The sequence below is a fragment of the Phasianus colchicus genome, chromosome 23, assembly GCF_987193195.1.
Source record: "Phasianus colchicus chromosome 23, bPhaCol1.hap1.1, whole genome shotgun sequence".
Taxonomy (NCBI): domain Eukaryota; kingdom Metazoa; phylum Chordata; class Aves; order Galliformes; family Phasianidae; genus Phasianus; species Phasianus colchicus.
In genome coordinates, this window is record NC_143458.1 from 4,015,007 (window position 1) to 4,031,858 (window position 16,852).

At 46.5% G+C, this 16,852-nt stretch overlaps 2 protein-coding genes across 9 annotated transcripts in view; one reads left to right on the forward strand and one right to left on the reverse strand.

The window, feature by feature from the left end:
- Positions 1-16,852, reverse strand: part of LOC116233104 (uncharacterized) — a 224,884-nt gene that overhangs the window by 175,640 nt on the left and 32,392 nt on the right. For 3 of the 8 annotated variants that reach the window (XM_090123443.1, XM_090123444.1, XM_090123447.1), the window contains exon 3: positions 930-1,076. The exons of the other annotated variants lie outside the window; for them this stretch is intronic. In XM_090123443.1, the coding sequence (XP_089979569.1) occupies positions 930-1,076 (147 nt within the window). The remainder of the gene's footprint in view (positions 1-929; positions 1,077-16,852) is intronic. 8 annotated transcript variants of the gene reach the window in all.
- The window catches only part of UBASH3B (ubiquitin associated and SH3 domain containing B), a 55,925-nt gene that overhangs the window by 21,302 nt on the left and 17,771 nt on the right, over positions 1-16,852 (forward strand). The window contains exons 2-6 of the mRNA XM_031599809.2: positions 11,673-11,726; positions 12,318-12,504; positions 13,015-13,213; positions 14,785-14,954; positions 16,238-16,446. Coding sequence (XP_031455669.2) covers positions 11,673-11,726; positions 12,318-12,504; positions 13,015-13,213; positions 14,785-14,954; positions 16,238-16,446 — 819 coding nt within the window. The remainder of the gene's footprint in view (positions 1-11,672; positions 11,727-12,317; positions 12,505-13,014; positions 13,214-14,784; positions 14,955-16,237; positions 16,447-16,852) is intronic.

The window sequence follows — 16,852 nt, forward strand, 5'->3', positions numbered from 1 at the left end:
AAAGGTACTGAAGTCTGTCTGCTACTGAAGAATTTGCCCAGATACTCACTTCAGCCTCACCACATGCAAATGGTTTTGTATAATGGCAGGGGTGGTTAGCAGGAATGGTTAGCAAGAGTAGGCCAGCTCAAGGAATAAGGAAGGGCTGAGGCCAGGCTGGTGTCACCTCACCTGCCTGCACGCATGGAGCAGCAGCTGCCAGCACTGTGAGCACAGGATGCTGCAGACCTGCAGCCCTGAAATAGTTGGTGATTTTCTCTACGCCTCAGTTCCTCCAGTCATGAGATCCCCAGACACATATGTCTTGTCAAAACACATTCTGCTCTTTCGGCTTCCCCAGAATAATCACTTCTGCTAAACTTTCCCAGTATGTCTACAATTGTAGCCATATAAAATTGCTTCTGTTGGGAATAGTTTATCCGCTTTCAGATCTCAACTGTTGTACAACAGTTTTCAGACCAAAGTCCTGCCTGCTCCAATGGAGCCGTGGCTCAGAAGTGCAGAGCATGCATTTGAGTCCTGATGTCTGTGAGCATCCAGGACTCCCAAGGCCACACTTTGTGCACGTCTGTCTGACGGCTGATGCCTTTCTCCTGACTGCAGCATTTCCTAGGGCTTGCTTCCGTGAGGATCCTCTGATGTCTAAGGCCCTGTCATGTACATACAGCACAGAACATACTGTCCTGTTGGCCTGATGGAAAGACTGAAATATTATTGCCACATTTGTTGCACTTACAAAGAAAAACACACTTTCAAGTCATCAGACACACACAAAATAGATAAGATGGAGCTCGGTTGTAGAAGGTTTGCATCACGAATAATTTTAGAAAAACACCCCCACATCAGTTCTGATACTCCATTGCGGGGGAGATCTACGCTATGGAAATGAGATGTTGCCAGCCTGTGTGCGTCTGTCTGCTCAACAATACCTGCCTGAAAAGATCAGTCTGGATAGCAAGGTCTTCAAAGCAAGCCTCTGAGACGCGGCGTCCCACACAGCCCTGGCACTGGGACGAGGTGTGCCTGCACATGGGAGAGGCTTCTGGTGAAGTGCTGAGGCGAGGTGCCAGCCAGCTCTGGTGAATGAATGGTAAAGGAAAAACAATGAGGAAAATCGCGTCGTCCTCAGGCAGCACATCTTGTCTGAAAAGCTTTACGGTCAAAACTCTTTGCTAAAGGGAAGCACCAAATCTCCCAGCATTTAGACACCTGAGCAATCCCAAAAAGTCAGTAGTCATGTTGCCCGATCACAAAAACAGAGGCAGAGGATGGGCTGGGTGACACCTCATATGTACAGGAATGTAAGACAGCTGCTGCTGCACGGAGCACTTTGCAATGACAAACAGCCACCTCAGAGCACAAACCAGAGAAGTTATTCCCTTACAGACAGGAGAGCTGAACGCTAAAGCGACCAGTGCATCCCAATACCTGCTGGATTTGGGAGCCCTTTACTGCAGGCAGGGAACTGAACAAGGAGAATGCAGTGGTGGGAGGAGGCAGTGAGGCTGTGCAGTGCTGGGGGATGCAGCAGAGCTCTGGGCAGGTGTTGAGTTTTGCTTTTTGGAAGGGCGGGTTGGGGTATGTTAAATACAGTACAGCTCATGCAAATGCACATCCCTTTGTTACTTGCTGGCATCACATCTTCAGGTCTCAGTGTACTGAAAAGAGTTCCTTCTATTTTGGCAAACGCTTCGACTAAATTTCCTTAGAAATTCTGCTGGAAGAACAGACCCAAAGGCTTGATTTGCAATAACCTTTCAGCAAATGCTTTGCAGAAGAGCAGCTGGCATCTGCTTATATCTCACTGAAGTGTGTAAGTACCTGCTTGAAGTTAATATATGCATAATTACTCTTTGGTGTAGAGATGATTACTAAATCCAGGTATCATCAAGGTCTTCCTATTTTCTTTCTTTGTAATCCACTTATTTATTCAGCAAGAATATGATCAGATACAGGAATAGAGTTAGAACTGGCAGGCCATATAAAATCAATAAGTATGCAGGGAAATACTCCCTCTGTGCAATAAAGTTTTCTCATTACATTCTCAGATCCTTCTTTATCTCAGCGTTTCTCAGTTTATCACAATTCTTCATTTCCTGTTCCCTTTTAGAGTTCAAATATATATATATATATATTCAAATATATATATATATATATCTTAATGTGGCTTTTTTCTTTTAACCCTTCCACAGCTAACATTCAAACCTTTCAGAGCCTTTTGGCCAGACCTTACATAGAAATGCCAGATAATTTAATCTGGAGTTTGGGACTTCCCACAACACCTGATTTTATAACAGCAAAATAATGATACCAGGCATTTCTATGCTACCTGAAGTTGGTCGTGTGGGATAAGGCAGACATTAACACAGCTATGCTTCTTTCCAATTTGGATAGCCAACTTACTTTAGTGTGCAGGACTTCCAGAAGTAGCTACATTTGCCTAAGTTTACTCTTCTTGCAACAAGAATAGTCAAACTAAAGGTGAAATCATTTAGAAATCTCCATCAAAGCTTTTGTTAGAGCTTCATTTAACAACACTTTTCCTAATGCCACAGTCTGCAAGGTTATATCAGAGAGTTCACCAAAACTAGCAAAGACTCACAGTAGCTGAGGGCTAAAGAATGATGAGACCAAATACTGATACACTGAAATTCAGACCGGGGCTTGCTAACTAGCTATGTTTTCTAATGGAAACTTTGACATGAGCTTTAGTTACTGGTTTAACCACACACTTCATAGATCTCTGAGACACAAGACCAAGACCTGTAGGTGATGTCTCACCCAACGACCAGTACCACGGTGCTCCCAGCCCCCAGCACTATCTGGGGCTGTTTCAGCCCTGAGTCAGTGTCGGGTCTGCCTCGCTGTCTGCTGCATTCACCCTCCTGTCTGCCATGTCTTACAGCACTTCAGACATCTTGCTCACGTTCCCTGTAGCAATGATGGACAACTTGGACCTACCTAGATGGCAAGAAACAGTATGCAAAGAAGACTTACATAAAAAATTGTGAAATGGTTGTATTGCTGAAAACAACCGAGGCTTAAAATAATTCCTGAACAGAGCTGTCTAGAGCAAGAGGCTATTTTGAGAGCCTCTTTTTGCCTCTAACCCAACTATCTCAGCACCCCACCCTTCTTCCTTCCACCTTCCTTAATTTCTTAGACTTCCTTCTAGTTGCTTTCTGTGAGTCTATTTTAGGTGTGAGATTATGGTTAGCTTCTCTCTGGGCACCTACTTCTCATTTTCTGTCTCTGGGCTTTGCCTTTTCAGCAAAGTTGTGAGTCCATTAGTGCACACAACATCTAAGGTCCCTCACAGATAAACAGACATTGCCTAGAAAGAACAGAAAATACCTATGGAAGAAGGCAGTAAGGTGGTGGAGTGAGCTTTTCCAAATGCAAAGTCTACATACACAGCCAAACTTGCTAAATCCAGCTGTCAAACATGAGTGTCTGAACTCATCCATCTCAGGCAGACAGATATGCAGACCAACCACAAAATATTACTGCTTTGCTATTAACCGTCGCCTTTTCTTTTGGTAGAAAATAATTCCATCTCACACAGTGACCAATGTTGTATTCCAGACAAGCCCACAAAACCTCACTGTGGAGCTCACGGATGGATTTTGTTGTATACTCTCTTCCATCCACAAATGTGGAGAGGGTTTGACACGGACTAGATTTGGCCACACAGGCCTTATCCTTGATGTTTGACACTGTAATGACATTTCCATTGCTGCCAAGTCAGAGCAAGCTCAGAAAAGTTTTCAGTCTCCTTCTGAGGAAGCTTCATCACAAGATCCAAACTGCGTTGCTCAAAGCCTTGCTTTCAGCCTTCAGCCATGTCGTGTTGACGTTGACCTATGTCACTTCCACCCCTTCCCCTCCGTGGGGCTGGGAAAGCTCTCCCTTAGCTCCAGGCTGTGCTCTCTGCACACACCCAGCCAACGCTGCCCTGACCAGGGGCTACAGCCACCTCCTGGGAGCAGCACATCCAGACCTCCCAGCACAGCCCTGGAGATCCATCCCCCAAAGCGCAGTGCTTGGCGGCTGGCAGGGCGGTTCCTGGTAGACCCGGTGTCACCGACTTCACAGAACAGCAGCTTTCTGGCAAATTGTGCAACTGCACCACCCCCAAACTTCCTGTTTTGAAACCCCAAGAAGCTGGAAAATGTTAACACCGGCACTTTAAAGTGCTAGTTGTGGCATTTTTTTTTTTTTTCTTCTTCTTCCTAAAGATCTACACAACACTAGCAAATTCTACATGGAGAGGAGCAGAGCGGGGCTGCACAAATGGACAGGGGCAGGAAGGCCACCACCAGCCTCTGACAGCCCTCTGTTCATTGCTGTTCATTGGGCCCAAGCAGGAGGTGACGTGGCAGATGGTGGAGCAGGTGCTGGTGGACGCAGCATCCCAGCTCCATCCATCCCACCCTGGGGAAACCCACTTGGATGGGGAGAGGAGGCTCCAGCAGTGATAGAACCAGGAGATAGGAAGCAAATCTCTGTTTCTCTGCAGCTCACTTCTGTATAGGAAGAACAGCAGTGAGAAGGAAGAAATCACTGTGCTTGTCTTGAACTTCTTTCTTTCCAATCAGCATGACAACTGCTTCCCTTTCTGGTTATCCAGAATCCCTTATCCCTTATTGGCGATCTGAAATTCCAGATGATACATCTGAGCATTCTTAAACCACTAACTTGGCTCCATGCGAAGACGTTGCCTTCCTGGCTAGCTAGAAATGTATGAATGGCATTGGGATGAAAGTTCCTGCCCTCCTGTGCTGCACAGAGTATGGAATAATGACATTTAAGTCATCCTGCAGCACTCTGGCTGGTATTAAATGAGGTGTTAGAATGGGACAGGCCTCTGCTGAAAGGCCTTCAGTTATCAACTATTTCATTTGAATTGATTTGTACGATCTACATTTGATCGTTTTGCTCATCTTCAGAATTCTGCAGCCCTTTACCTGCAGTCATTATCCCTATCACCTTTCCCAGCTCTCGCTCTGCAGCAAAACGTTGAACCTTTGTGAATCATCCAGCTGAGCTGCTGCCAGCTCTCATGACTTTGTTACAGAACACGGGGATGGCTTTTTCTTAAACATCCAGCTGCAGGACTTGTGTTATTTTCAGAGACTGCCAGGCTCTGTTTCAGCAGCAGTACATCCTTAGATTTGCTTGTACTCACACCCCATCTCTCCATCACACAGGGACCCAATGGAGAGGCTGTGGCAGAGAGCACAGGACTCCCAACATCTGAGCCCATGCCCCACGTAAAGGCTGTGCTATGATTGTTTGAAAGAAAATAATATCCTGTTTCCTTTTTAAACTGTATAGCTCTTTAAAAATGTTAAATGGCTGCTACATTCCTTTCTTTATCCCGGACACTTTTTACGAGTCTGTACTTCCCTCTTCTTCTCCTTTAACAAGCTGGCTAAGCTGAGGATTAAGGGAATGACTTAGCACACATGTGCTACGGGAGGGGAAAAAAACGCCTTCAAAATCTTATATAACATAAAAACCCAACACGCACACCCAGGCCCTCGTTCTTTGCACTTAAAAGTAATGGTCATCGTGGTGCAGCCAGGCTGCAGCTTGCCAGCTGGACCATCCTCTGAAAAACGAACATTTAAGTGATGGAAACTAGGACTACATAGCAGTGCTTTTCCTTCTGGTGGTGCTTCCCATTGCTCTCTCTTTCCTATAACCAAACTCAGCATTGGCCAGCTGGGAGCAAGCAGCCACTGCTCCGGAAGGAATAGGAAGAGAACCAGTGAGCCCTGTCATGCTGTCAGGTACCTTCTGTAAATATTTACGTGACCTACAGGATACAGCACAGTTTGACGTCTTGCAGTCTCGGCAGCCACCGTGCAGCCATGCAGCTCCTGTCAGAGCTCCCATCTTTCAGACAGGACCTGGTTCTCTGCCTAGCTGTGATCTGCTTATAGCATTGCTGACCTCACTTGGGGTGTTGTGCCGAACCGCATGTTCGCAGTGTGCAGCTTGGGGAGGACGTGGCTGCAAGGAGAGCAACTCTGTCAAACGCAGCGAAGGCTTTATGTCCTCTGTCATGTGCAGAAAGCAGCAGAAGGAAAAGCTGAGGTAGTGCCCAAAGGACTGAAGGGAAGAAAAAATAACTCTTGCCACGCATTTATTATGTTAGAGTGATTTCTTCCTTCCAAAAGCACTTGGGTTTTTCTTTTTTCCTTACAAACTGCAGAAAGGGAACCTACCCGCCCCCTCCCCATAAACAGGAACATGATCCCTAGTGATATCTTCCTGTCCCGTCCCTATTTATAACTGTAAGGTCACTCAAATGAGAACAGAAACGGTATCATATGATTTTTGGTGACCAACTGAATGAAATATTGAGAATTCTGAGGAATGCATTTGAATAACCCATGAGACAAAACGTTTGGAAAGAACACCTCGACGTGGTTGGTTTTATTTGTAGGACAGCAAAGCAATTCTTCAGACAAGCAGTCAATTATTTGGAATTTGGCTGTTTTCCGCTACAACAAATAATCAAGTAATTAAATGGACTGAAGTTTTGCTTGCAACGATGTTCTTCAATGGGCAATTGTTTATTGAAAGCCCAAAATAGCCACATTTCTACTACTGTGCTATTAACAGTACAAACAATTGATGCAAACTGAAAAAACGAAGGGATCTGCAAATGTCACTTAAGGGGCAGTTTGGAAACAAAGACAGAAAAGTTGGGAATTTCATTGTTTGCAAAGAATTTATATCTGTTTCCCTTTAATTAGTGCTATAACAGGGGATACAGATTCAGGTAGGCTGATGGGAGTTAAGTGCTGGCCTTACAGCCTGTTCTGCACTGACAGCCGTGCTCCAAGCAGCAGCTGCAGCCCCATCCTGCAAATACCCACTGTCCTCCTGTCAAGCCAGCATTTTATTTGTTATTCCTTTACTATCAACTAACACAGACTGAAAAAATGTCAGGGTTGAAACAGCTACATGCACCTGTTTGAAGACTTGGTTGCATAAATGCCTATTCTGTGTGCACGCACAAACAAGCAAAAATAAGACTGCTTATTTTATAAACCTAAAAAAATGTTCTGTGGGGCAGCATTCCTCTTTCAAACTCTTTTAGCATAAATTACGATCCATAATTGCTATCTTATCATGTCAGGCAGCTTCAAACTGAACCTAATGATGAAGAGAGCCAAGTTCTTCCATCATATTTAATGCAGTTTCCAGCAAATCTTTATTTACACAGCTAAATGTTTTATGGGCCAAAGATTCGGGGCTACTTGAAATGATGAATTCATCCCTCCGAGGGGTTTTGTTCATGGATAAGGAGTTTGTCTAGGTTTGAGGCACATAATGAAAGGGAAGATTTAGTCATTCCTTTTCTTTTGCAGGCTGCCTCCGTCCTTCCATTGCTCATTCACAAATCCCTGGTGCCTCTGTAGGCAGACAGCTCGTAGGTGGATCTGAGGTAGAGGCTGCTGCCGGCGTTTGTGAGCAGCAATGTGCAGGGCCAGCTCCTTCCTGCAAACCAAAGGGTCAGCTGTGCCTATGGCAGGGTGAGGATCTCTGCTTATCTTAGCAAAAGGAGAGCCAACAGGAATGGGGAAATTCAGCCCCAGGCAGCAGCCAGAGGGGCCAACTCATTATGAATTAGACATCACTGCTAGAGATGGCTGCTCTGCACCCAAGGGCTCAGCGCCACTGCATGACTCAAACCCTGCATGGGGATCTCCCTGCCTGCCCCCAGCACTGTGTGCACCCCCAGCACGGCCGTGTGACTGCTGCTCTCTGCCCTCTGCATCTCAACTGGAGGGAGAAAATGGAACCCGGGCATTTAAATACCTCTTAATAGTTCACCCCTGTCCCTCTCCGATGCAATTTGCATTAACTTTGCTTCTCGTTAGGCTGTGTGCGAGGCACTGCTGGCAGCAATGCCACCCTCCTTTTTGAAATTGGACTGGAATAAGAAAGCTGAGCAATTACAAAGGATTTCTGTGTGGTGCTACTGAGACCGAAGGCTCTCTTTATGGTTAATGCATCATTCCCCATTACAGTCATTTCCTCTGAAGTAAATGGGATTTTGCCATTATACTTTATGTTTATTGATATATATTTCCTAGCTGAATTGACATTACTCTGTTGCTTTTTTTTTTTCCTACCCTGAAATTGCAGGAAGCCAAAAATCCTTCAACAATAATGAGTTAAATTCTGTAGTGTGCAGAGCTCTGCACTCTCCCATTAAGTGGGCTGGGATTAAAATGGGCACCACTTACACATTAATATGTATTCCAGAATAGATACTATATATGACTCAGGCTAAGGGTCCAATTGTTTAGCTGGGACACTTCCTAACAGTATCTCAGTGCCGTTCAACCAGAGGGAAACTTTCCTTACAACTTGACACTGAAGAGTGAGGTTGAACAATCAAAAAAACCTGATTCATTGTAGTAGCTAGCATCCCTGCAGTGCTCTTGGAAGGTGCTGCTGTTAGCATCCCCCTCTGCACACCTGCAGTTGGATGTAGCATCTCCCTCCATTTCTCTGTGCATTGCTGATTAAGCATCCTGTACTTCATCTCCAGAGGCAGCAGCAGCTGAGATATGGAGGATTGAGTGGCTTGAGTGGCTACTAATGCTGTACAAGGCTTCTCACCCTTTCTAAATTCAACTGCAGTGTTGGCATGACCAGAAATGGTCACTGTGCGATGGCAGTTGGATGGACTCTAAAAAACAAGTTATTTTCTGGCTTTTTTCTTTTCTCTTGTCACAACAGCACTTCTTACCCCTAGCTGCAGTGCTGCAGTCAGCTCTTGCCATCCAGCATGGGTAAATCTGAGCACCTGAGCCATATCTAGTCACCTAATTAAGCGACCTGATTTTTCCTCAGGATGAGTTTTGTCTTCCAGCTCCCACTCAGCAGCTGGGAAAATCAGGCCAGTTCTCAAAGTGGACAAGCATAGCTGGGATGAGTTTTGAGCACTCAGCTTCTTAAAAGTGGATCCTGCCAGGGCCTCAGAGCAGGAGCAGCCAGAGGAAGGGTCCTCTCCAGGTCCTGGCTATAGAAAATGCTACTTGGGAGAGATTCAGTGCCTGCCCTAACCAGGAACTATCAGTCATCAGCAGCATTCCTAGCAGTAAATTAAAAAGAAAATATCTCAGCTCCAGGTCCCATGATAAAAATATACCTTGCCTTTTGTTTGCTTTATGCAGTATTTCCTCCTTGCGTGGAAAATTAATTTGAAAAGGGAGTTTATTGTCCCTGTGGATGAGATAGGCACCTTCTGAAATTGCTCATAAACAAAAGCGTGTGGGGCCCAGCCTTGTGCTTTCTGACGCTCTTCGGGGTCCTGGGAGTACAAAAGCAGTGAGGAAGGAGCAGCAGACAAACCCAACAGAGCTCCATTGTGCGGCTTTCCAAGGCAACATCAATTCATGAAGCCAACAAGTTAACAAGGGTGGGTGGCAGAGCTGTCTGCCCTGCTAGATTCCTTCAGAGATCTGCTCTGGGGGCTGGAGAGAGTAAATAGGGAGAGCAGCTTGTCTGCCTGCACTCTGCAGCAGGAGAAACTGCTCATCTCAAAGCCAGAGCTTTTCTAGGTGGGCATTCTGAATTCACTGCCTCGGACACAACACAGATAGATGTGTTTCCTAACAATGATTAGGGAGTTGAATTTATAGGAAAGAGCCTCTGCAAGAGGAGGAGGTCAAATGAGCGAAGCAATGGAACAGAAATATTGGATGAAACCACGGTGAAGAAAACCCATGGGTGGTCAGCAGAGGCAGCTGCCCATTGCTCTGCCCAAGGAGCGGCCTTCCTTACAGCTCTGCAGCCTGCGCAGAGGGAGAGCTTTCTGCAGAACTACTGCAAGCAAAGCAGTGGCCGTTGTGCAAAATACATCTGTGCCAGCCTAGGCAAAGGTCAGCCAGGCAGAACAGAACCAACCGCAGTGCTGGTCCGTCCTTGCAGAGCCAGGTGCTGGGACCAGCGGATCTCAGATGAGTGCTGGCAGATAAGGGCAACGGAGCGCTTCAGGAGGAAGTATTTTCATAATCACACATTTGCAACACAGCCCTTTTTTGCAGCATTATCTTTCTGCCTTCCTCTTACTCTCAAAATGAACAAAAATATGTATATTCAAGGGGTGGGGAAGCCAGTGGCAGAGCTGAAACACAGCTGAGTCAACAACACGCGTCTATGACCAAGTGGGTGACATTTCACATCGCTGCATGGTTATCAGAGCACCCTCAAAAGTCATCACTGCAGACAGAAAGGGCAACGGGTAAGCACATGAATGCCTCATGTGGCCCTGTGGGCATAAGCTATGCTGGCGGGTCCCTGGTGCCCTAATCCTAGAGCCATGGATCATGACCCTCTTCCCTCACCTGGACCATTTCCTACAGCCAACCCGACACCCTCCTGCAGCACATAACATCTGTCCCTTTGGTCAGACACATTCTCTCTGGCTTCAAGACGTCAGCAAGCTTCCTGAATTATCATTAAACTGTAACATACCATTTTTAGTAGGTTACTGCTTGAGGCCAACCACTGTAAGCTAGAAGTTTTTCTGTCCTCAGTCACATTTTGTCATTAATAGCTCTGAGACACCCCCATCCATTTCTGGCACTGCCATCTATGGGATCCCTCCTCTTCCCCTGTCTTTGGAGAGGGCTGCCTTTGACCCCACTGCCAACACTGTGTGCTCTTCAGCCCTTCCTCCTCCCACACCATTTTGCACAAGTGCGTGCCGAGGGATTATCTGTTGTGAATTAGATTAAACCAACATCCCCTTCAGTCTGACCTCCTTCCTACCACATCTGTAGCTCTTAAGAGCAACGCTGCCCTTTTTCCTTTAAGCAGGAAGCTTTGAAATGAATTCAAGGTGCGTTGGCCTCCTGACACTCAGCTGAGGTCTGATTTCTGCCCCCAAACTCTAACGTTTTTATCCTTTTCTGCCTCCTTCACTCATAATTTTTCTTAAATATTTATGCCTCCTGGATTCTGGGTGGATTCCTTATTTTGGCAGTCAAAGCATTACAAAGCTGAGCTGATCCACAGCTGCATTTCAGCGCTGAGCACTTGGAAACACTACAGGGATAAAAATCCACACAGATTTGTTCTGCAACCAAAAAACTCGCTTACCAGAAGACTTCGGCCTTGTTAGCTGGAGTGAAAAGGGGAAATACAGGCACCCCGAAGGGAAATAAGCAAAAGAAGAGCACGTTCACGTAGCAAGGGATGAAGGGAGCTAGTAAATTTTGCCAGGTTATTCTAACCGGGAAAATCTCAGGTTTGTGCCCCCTGGTGGCAACTGCATCTCTCCTGTTCTCAGTGCTGCTGCAATGCCTGCACGTCAGGGCTGAGCCTCAGCCACGGTCACATCAGCAGAAAGCAGCCCTAGGACCAAGATAAATAATTGCACGACGAGATTGCAACACAGGATGCCCATGGTTTGGATGCTTGATGTGTGGCTGCAATTACTTTTAATTATCCTCAGCTTCACCCCCAGAGTTTGACTCCTAGTTTTTCCTGTATGTATTCATAACATGTAACCCTATTTAGAGGGAATTCAGGCAGAATTAATGTGAGGCTAAAGGTGCCCATCTTGCCAAAAAGCAGATGTGACTTTATCCATATATCTCCAGCACTGAAATGCTCTCTTTGTTTTGCTTTCTCTTTAGACAAAAAGCACTGGCATCGACAGGTGGAAGAAGCGTCCAAGCAGCATGCGACTGGTTGGTATGAAGTAATACATGTTAAAAGGAGTACAAGGAATCGGTGGCTTTAGTGGCTAAGATTTTAGCCATTAGAAAGCAGAATGTTACTGCAGATGTTTTGATGGGAACACGGCCTGAAACACAGTTGCAATTAGAGAGCCAGTGTTTGAGGGCTGTGAATAAACAATGGAGAAAAAGGCCTTGTCTGAGAGTTGGTCATCTCTAGCAATAGTAAAAAAGGGGGAGAGAAAGGAACCAGTCCTCCCTGCACCACAATGCCCAAAGAGAAAACTCAGAGCCACCTTCTAAGAGATGCTGAGCCATTTCCAGTGCTTTCCCCACCACGTTATGCACACTGAATGTCAGAAAGACAGAGGCAGTGAGCAAGGTTACATCTTCAGACTCTCAGTCTGAAACTAAAATCCAATTTTCTGTGTTACTTAGTAGCGGCAAGGGGCTGCAAGAGAGACAGCGCAGCCCTCAACCTGACCCCAAAGAGCTCATTTTTTTCTATGAACAGAGAAGGAAACAGGGCGAGGACAGGGGAAACTGATTTTGCTGAAGAAAACACCTTTCTATGCCAATCTAACCCTCCTTTCTCCCTCCCAGGCTGTTCTCCCATGTGGGTGATCCATTCCTGGATGACACCCTGCCTCGGGAGTACGTCCTCTACCTGCGCCCCACCGGCCCCCTGGCTCAGAAGCTCTCAGAGTTCTGGCAGCAATCAAAGCAGATCTGCGGGAAGAACAAAGCTCACAACATTTTCCCACATATCACCCTGTGCCAGTTCTTTATGGTAAACCAGAGCTCTTCTTTCTGCCGCCTTTATGTATGCATGCATGAGCAGCCCTTGCCAGGCTCAGGCTGGAGATGCTGCACACTTTATTCAGTTGCTGCAGAAGGGAATTCAGGGGTTATGACAAGAAGTGCCTGGGCTTGGTGAGGAGGTAATTGGGTTTTAAACGAGCTGTTTTCAAGGAAGAGCAGCAGACCAAATTCATGTAATCACAAATGATTGTTAACATGAGAAGAGCGTGTGTGGGGGGATGAGGCTCAGGAGGTTATTTGGGGATAGCTGATCCCGCTTTGAGGACAAGGGATGGGCAGAGGACTTCTGAAGATGCCTGCTTCTGTGACCCTGTGCTTTTTTCTCACTGTGTGCCAGCAGAGGCAGACCATTCATACAGCACTATTCACGCTCACCCACTTGAGCCTCCCTTTCTCTACCAAGTGCACAGCAGAGCTGAGTACAGGCACAGGGATCAGCTCTCCACCTGAGTAGTGCTTGTCCTGTTTCCTTTGGCAGTGCGAGGACAGCAAGGTCGATGCTCTCACTGAAGCCCTGCAGGCCACTGTGATGCGCTGGAAATGCAAATTCCCTGCCCCTCTGCCCTTGGAGCTCTACACATCCTCCAACTTCATTGGGCTTTTTGTAAAGGAGGAAAGTGCTGAGGTGCTCAAGAAGTTTGCTGCAGACTTTGCTGCAGAGGCTGCCTCCAAAGCAGGTGAGTGACGCTACGCCATATGAAACCCCACACTTCTCCTGAAGTGGCCATTTCAGAGGTCATCTTCTGCATTAACCTAGCAGTCTTCCATGAGCAGGCAAAGGGATAGTGCCCAATTAACATAAGGCATGCAAGGGAATTTAGATGTCAGGGCTGCCCACAGGGAAGCAGTGATACCTGTGAGCTGAACCAAGGGTGGTCTGAGAGCAGCACCCCTCCGCATGCCTTGTTTGTCAGCAGGTTTTCACTTTAAAGATCACCTCACACTTAGTGTCAAGCGCTGCTCCTGAAAGGGAAGTTGACATTTGGCGGTTCTTTAACCTTTCAGACAGACTGCAGCCTGCGGGGCTGAGCATTTCCTGCTCCACTCGCTGCCACAAAACCTTCCTCAGCCTCAGAAGGGCTGCGTTCAGCCCTTGGCTGCACTTCTGAGATGCACACAGGGCTCTGAGAGAAGACCCAGAGTGCTCTGACAAAGGAAGAAGCCTTTCCATCAGCCCTGCTCAGTGCCAGCCAACCTCCAGCCCAGCCCACACCCATCAGTTCTTTCTTAGGGGCAGCAGTTGCTGCACTGCAGGGTGCAGCTTGGTCAGGTTATCACACTGAAGTCTGTGGGGCTTCTTTGGAGTCCCAGAGCATATTGTCTCTCACTGATCAAAAAAAAAGAAAAAAAGATGGATGAACTTGCGAAGCTACTCCTGGCTGGCATTTACAGCCAAGTCTATGAATAGCTGCAATTCTGACTGAATAATCAGTCAAATTTAATTGCAATTTTCAGTTGAATAAGCAAAAGTAGATTACATGCAAACAATGCATCCTATGATTTCCACATCCACTGGGAGAGTCCCAGTTTTCACATACTTCCACCTTTCTGCTTCCCTGAATCTCTTCCTGATTTAGATTCTATTTCTTCAGGATCATTTTGAATCATTATTTTACATATTTCTGCTTTCACAATTTAGGAACACCTTTCCCTCAGTGAGTGAGCTAGTAATACGACTAATGTTCACGAAAAAGATGTAATCAATTTACATGAATATGAATTATGGATATCCATGGGTACATGGATTTGTAATTTCTACCATAAGAGAGAGGAGGGATAGTAAAAATAATGCTGTTTCACTTGCTTATTTAGAGGAGATCCTCAGCTCCCAGTGACAGAAAGGCTGCTCCTCACTTAGGAAGTCTCTTTTAGCAGAAGGCCTGTGTGTGTGCATTACAACAGTTGTTATCACACCATCCAGAAAAGCCCCTTTTCTGAATTCAAATGACTTTTGGCAGTTTGGCAAGGATGTTTGGTCTACCACCCTGGTGTGACTAAGAACTGAATCAGACCACAAATCCCATGGCTCAATCAGAGGCACAGCACACACAGGGAGCCCACGTCTGACTTACCCAAAGCCCTTTCAGAACTCACCTCCAGTATCTTCTTAGTGAACTTCACCTCCAGCTTAGGCTATCTTAAAAAGCTGCACCTACCACCTCCTGCTCGTGCCCCACAGCTGCTCTCACACCTTAGAAAAGCTGCTAATCTCAACAGCCCTGCGTTGCTAACTGACATCTTCCTGCAGATGTGCACGTGGAGCCCCACAAGAAGCAGCTCCACGTGACGCTGGCCTATCACTTCCACACCAGCCACCTGCCCACGCTGGAGAAGCTGGCACAGAACATCGATGTCAAGCTGGGCTGTGACTGGGTGGCTGCCATATTCTCCCGAGACATACGCTTTGTTAACCACGAGGTACGTGCTGTAGAGTTTGTTTCTGTCCAAAAAGAAATGTTTATCGTTCTCCAACACAATATATGGAAAAAAAAAATTATATATTTCTATTCTGCAAATTGGGACCTGGGGCACAGAGAAATCAGACAGGAGATTGGTCTCATGTCCTGTATGCTTCCCCAGGTCAGATGTCTAAGTCTGAGCTAGCCACCTGAGGCTCTCCTTGCAGTCAGTGCAGTGAAACACACCTCCAGGAAGAGCACCATCCTCCTTCTCTATCTAAAGAGCCAACTCGGCCTTTAGAAGCTGCAAGCAGTCAGTGTTATCACCAGTCACAAAGGGAGCTGCTGCTGAAAACCAGCTCACATCTGTGCCTGTCTAACTGAAGGCAGCCACGTGCCAGAGCTTTGGCCTTGTACTATCAGGTGATAGTGACTAGCTGCCACCTCCCTTTGAAGATGCCACAGATATCTAGGAGGATCAGTGACCAAATGGGCTGACGCCATCCGAGTTGATGATCCTGGTTTTTATTTGCATGGTATCACTGAAGGAGTTACATTTACCAGGGCCAGCAGCGTGCCTGTTCTCCCCTTCAGTGAGGACTGCCACAGCCATTCCTAAGGAAAGTCACTGGTAGACATTCAACACATGTGGATTCCTCATGCTCCAGAGCAAAGCAGATCACAGAATTATAGCTACAGATCTTTACCCTACTTTTTATTTTATCTTGCTCACATTGGGAAGCACAAAGAAAACCAGGTGGTCACAGCTCAGTATTACTCATCACCTATGAGCACACAGTTCTGAGAGCAGGATGTCACAGATTCAGATCTGTTGTCACCCCCAGCTCTGTTTCTGCCTTAACTTCAAAAGCAATAGCAGTGAGAACTGCTCTTGTAGGTCAAGCACAAGTGGTTACACTGACAATGGCCACTGAGCACCAAACTGCTGTGAACTGCAGGTCACAAGAAGAGCGCAGTTCCATTTCAACCAAAAGCTTACATTTAAGCACGCACTCATGTCTTTGCCCTCACTAAAAAAAAACATCCCCTCCTGGTTGTCAAAGACATGACTGAAATGAGAGAGAAGAAAAGCTTTCCAGCAGTCTAGGAGTGGGAAACAGTAGGAATTCCCTCAAGGTAACGCTTTCCTGGATGAAGCACAAAGAGATGCATGATAAGGAGAGCTGCTTACACCCTGAAAAGGTTAAAGGTCTGGCATGGAAGTGCCCCTGCCCCACTCTGCTAGAAGTTCCCTTCCATTAACAACCCTTCTATTCATTTGTGCTTCTGTTTCTTCCTCAGACTCTACAAGTGATCTATCCTTACATTCCCCAGAACGATGATGAACTCGAACTGGTTCCTGGGGACTTTATTTTCATGTCCCCAGTGGAACAAACCAGTACAAGTGAGGGTTGGATTTATGGCATTTCCCTTGCAACTGGCTGTTCTGGGCTGCTGCCTGAAAATTACATCACGAAGGCGGATGAATGTGGGACCTGGGTGTTCCATGGGTACGTAAAGCTGCTCAGTCTAATTCTTGTCACTGCAAAAAGGGAGCTCAGCAGCTGCAATTTCACCTGGGTAAGTGAAGAGACTCCCAGGGCTGCTGAGAAGGTGGCTCTGGGGGAAACATTCTGGCACACCAAGCCCCATCTGGTAAGCAAAAGAAGAGCAGGTGCTATCCCCATGCATGGGATTAGAGAATGATGTGATTTATTCAGCTAGGATGTTACAGCAACTGTTACTTATAGGATGGCTGCTGCTGGTTGACAGAGCTGGAGCAGATGGCCACTGCACAGTCACTGCAGTGTAGGCATCTCTGTGGTGGGACTTGGGTCACAAAGCTTGGAATTTGTGCTTTAATTTGGGAAGCGAGATCTGTTGTGAATGATTCCATGGGGAAAAGGACTGGATCAG